The 3,012-nt window shown below is 64.4% G+C and overlaps 1 protein-coding gene across 1 annotated transcript; it reads right to left on the bottom strand.

Moving 5' to 3' along the window:
• Positions 1-327: 327 nt before the first annotated feature.
• On the bottom strand, positions 328-2,579 carry POU4F1 (POU class 4 homeobox 1). The gene is made up of 2 exons (XM_054974631.1): positions 2,457-2,579; positions 328-1,371 (listed from the first exon to the last, which is right to left on the bottom strand). Exons 1-2 carry the CDS (start codon positions 2,577-2,579, stop codon positions 328-330), a joined length of 1,167 nt encoding a protein of 388 aa, XP_054830606.1.
• Positions 2,580-3,012: the final 433 nt, after the last annotated feature.

The following is a 3,012-nucleotide window of genomic DNA, read 5'->3' as shown; positions in this document are numbered from 1 at the left end:
CTTATGTTTGAGGCGCACGCACACGTTGGGAAGACCCCTGTGCGCGTTGCCTCCCGGTTTGTCGGAGGCGACTCTTTATCGGTTCCGTCCGTTGCCCTCCACCGTCCTTGGTCCCCAAAGCGGTCCTTTCCTCCCCTCGAAGAGTCTCTAGTCCCAAAGACAAGTCCGTCGGCCGCCCCGCTGCGCCCCGCCCGCCCCTCCCTTCCCAAAGCCAGAGTCTGCCCCCTCCCCTGCCGGGGCTCCTGTCTGGGTCGGGCGCAGGTTGTTTGGGCGGGGGGCGGGCTGCGTCCTGTTGAGTCCGTCTCCGGGCGCGCGTCTCGCCTTCTTTCAGTAGGTGGCGGAGAATTTCATGCGCTTCTGCTTCTGTCTCTGGTTGCAAAACCAAACCCGCACCACGTTCTTTTTGAGGTCCAATTTCTCGGCGATGGCGGCGATCTTCTCGGAGGAGGGCCGCGGCTGGACGGCGAAGTAGGCCTCGAGGGAGCGCTTCTCGGGCGCGGCGATGGAAGTCCGCTTGCGCTTCTTCTCGCCGCCGTTGAAGAGCTCGGGCTTGTTCATTTTCTCGCGCTGGGCGCCCTCGGCCTCCTCCAGCCAGGCCTGCAGGATGGGCTTGAGCGCGATCATGTTGTTGTGCGAGAGCGTGAGCGACTCGAAGCGGCAGATGGTGCTCTGGCTGAGCGAGCCCACGCCCGGGATCTTGAGGTTGGCCAGCGCCGAGCCCACGTCGGCCTGCGTCACGCCCAGCTTGATGCGCCGCTGCTTGAAGCGCTCGGCGAAGGCCTCCAGCTCGCGCGGGTCCGTGTCCGAGTCGCAGATGGAGGCCAGCCCGGCCGCGCCCACCGCCGCCGCCGCCGCCGCCGCCGCCTGCCCGGCCGCGCCGCCGTGGTGCGCCGCCACCAGCCCCGGGTGCGGCAGCCCCGAGGGCATGTTCATGGCGGCGGCGGCGGCCGGGTGCGCCAGGTGGCCCAGGCCGTGCATGTGCGAGTGCGGGTGCGCCGAGGTGGAGATCAGCCCCCCGCCGCCGCCGCCGCCGCCGCCGCCGCCTCCTCCTCCGCCGCCGCCCGCGCCCCCGCCGCCCGCGCCCTCGTGCCCCCCGCCGCCGGTCATGAGCGCCAGCGAGGGCGAGGAGATGTGCTCCAGCAGGTCGCCCGGCTCCAGCGCCTGGTGGTGGTGGTGGTGGTGGTGGTGATGGTGGTGGCCCAGCGGCACGGTGGAGGTGGAGGTGCAGGGCACGCTGTTCATGGTGTGGTAGGTGGCGTCCGGCTTGAAGGGGTGGCTCTTGCCTTGCGACACGGCGATGTCCACCGCCGCCAGCGCCTCGGCCCGCGCCAGCAGCGTCTCGTCCAGGCTGGCGAAGATGTTGCTCTGCAGCTGCAAGCGACACAAGAAGGGGCCGAGGGGGGACGGGGAAAGAAAGAAAGAAAGAAAGAAAGAAAGAAAGAAAGAAAGAAAGAAAGAAAGAAAGAAAGAAAGAAAGAAAGAAAGAAAGAAAGAAAGAAAGAAAGAAAGAAAGAAAAGGGTGGAGGGGGAGGGAAAAAAGAGGCCATTGAAGAGTCGAGAGTAAGAAAAATGGAGGGATTAAAGACAAAAAGAAAGTGAAACAGAAGGGAAGACGGGGAAAGTGGAGAGTGAAGATAAAAGGGAGTGATGGAATGAAAGGGAAAGTAACAGATATTGCAGAAGGAAGATGGGGAGAATTGGAAGCCAACCCCCCCCCCCCAACAGAGCAGGGGGTAGACAAAAATCGAAGGAAAGAAACAAACAGGAGAGGAAGAAGGGGAAGCGAGAAGGAAGGAATGGCCGAAGCAGGGACAACATGGCAAGCGGTGAGGGTGAAGAGCGGCGGAGAACGGAGGAGAGGCGGTGTGGATGAAAGGAAGAGACAGAACGAGAGCGAAAAGGGGAGAAGAAGTTGAGCAGGAGGACGAAGGCGAAATTGACAGGCGGCCAGAGGAACCAGAGAAACCGAAAGATCGGAGGAAGGAGGACGGGGGGCAAGGGGGGCCGGAGGAGAGCGGAGCGTTAGACAGGAGCAACGCGAAGAAGTTTTTTTTTCAATTGCGAGAGCGGAAAGGGGGGCGGCATTCCGAGGGGCGGCGATGGAGGCTCCGGGGCGGAAGAAAGTGCCCGAGCCGAGGGGAGGGAGGCAGAGAACTGGCGCTGGCGCTCTCGGCCGGGGCTGCGCGAACACATTCCTTCGGGGAGGTTCAAGTTATACGCCGGACCAGGGGAAGCGAACGGGCAGCTGTGGAGGGCGGACGAGAAGCCGGCGAGCCCCGTTCCGCCGCAAGCGGCTCGGGGTGCTGCAGAAGAGGGCGGGAGGCGGAAAAGCAAACCGAGAAGCCGGCGCGGCTGGATGCGAGACGGAGACACCCCATGCAGCAGGGAGAGCGAGGTGGGGGGGGGGGGAGGCGGGAGGGCGGGGGAAGAAGCCCGGCTGGCAGCGGGTCCCTTACCGGCGGAGTTGGGAGGCAGGCTCTCCGGATGGCTTCGGAGCTGGAGTGCAGCGACGGGTACTTGTGCTCGGGGAGGGTGGGGTGCATGGCGAAGTGGGGCTGCTTGCTGTTCATGGACATCATCTTGAAGGCTTGGCGGGTAACAAAACGAAGCAGATTTCTTGGGGGGGAAAAATTTAAAAAGAGGGAGGGGGAGGAAAAGAAGCAGAAGCAAAAGAAATCCACCAAAGGCGCCGCAGGGGCGCGAAGGGCTCTCCTAGCACCGGAGCGCGACGAGGACGCAGCAGCCGCGGCACATCCGAGGCGGCTGGGCTTGGAGCTCCCCGGGAGCGCGCACGGCGAGCCTCCCTCCAAGCCTGGCCGCCTGACTTATCTGCCTGCTCTATCCCAGGGCTGGCAGGAGATGCGCTCGGCTTACACCTGAGCCCCACATCCCGTGGCTCCCGACCGGCTCTCCCTCTCGCGAGAACTCGCCGCTCCGCTTTTGACAGACGGGCCGCCGCTCTCCCCTCCTCCTCCTTCGGCGCTCCCTCCTCCTCCTCCTCCCCCCTCCCCT

The sequence above is a fragment of the Eublepharis macularius genome, chromosome 3 (assembly GCF_028583425.1).
Source record: "Eublepharis macularius isolate TG4126 chromosome 3, MPM_Emac_v1.0, whole genome shotgun sequence".
Taxonomy (NCBI): domain Eukaryota; kingdom Metazoa; phylum Chordata; class Lepidosauria; order Squamata; family Eublepharidae; genus Eublepharis; species Eublepharis macularius.
Note: the sequence above shows the minus strand (reverse complement) of the source record. Positions and strands in the feature narration are given on the sequence as shown.

Coding starts and splice junctions, on each gene's coding strand:
- POU4F1 (XM_054974631.1), bottom strand. CDS start 2,579: ATGATGTCCATGAACAGCAAGCAGCCCCACTTCGCCATGCACCCCACC. Junction 1,372..2,456: donor CCTGCCTCCCAACTCCGCCG/GTAAGGGACCCG, acceptor TGTCGCTTGCAG/CTGCAGAGCAACATCTTCGC.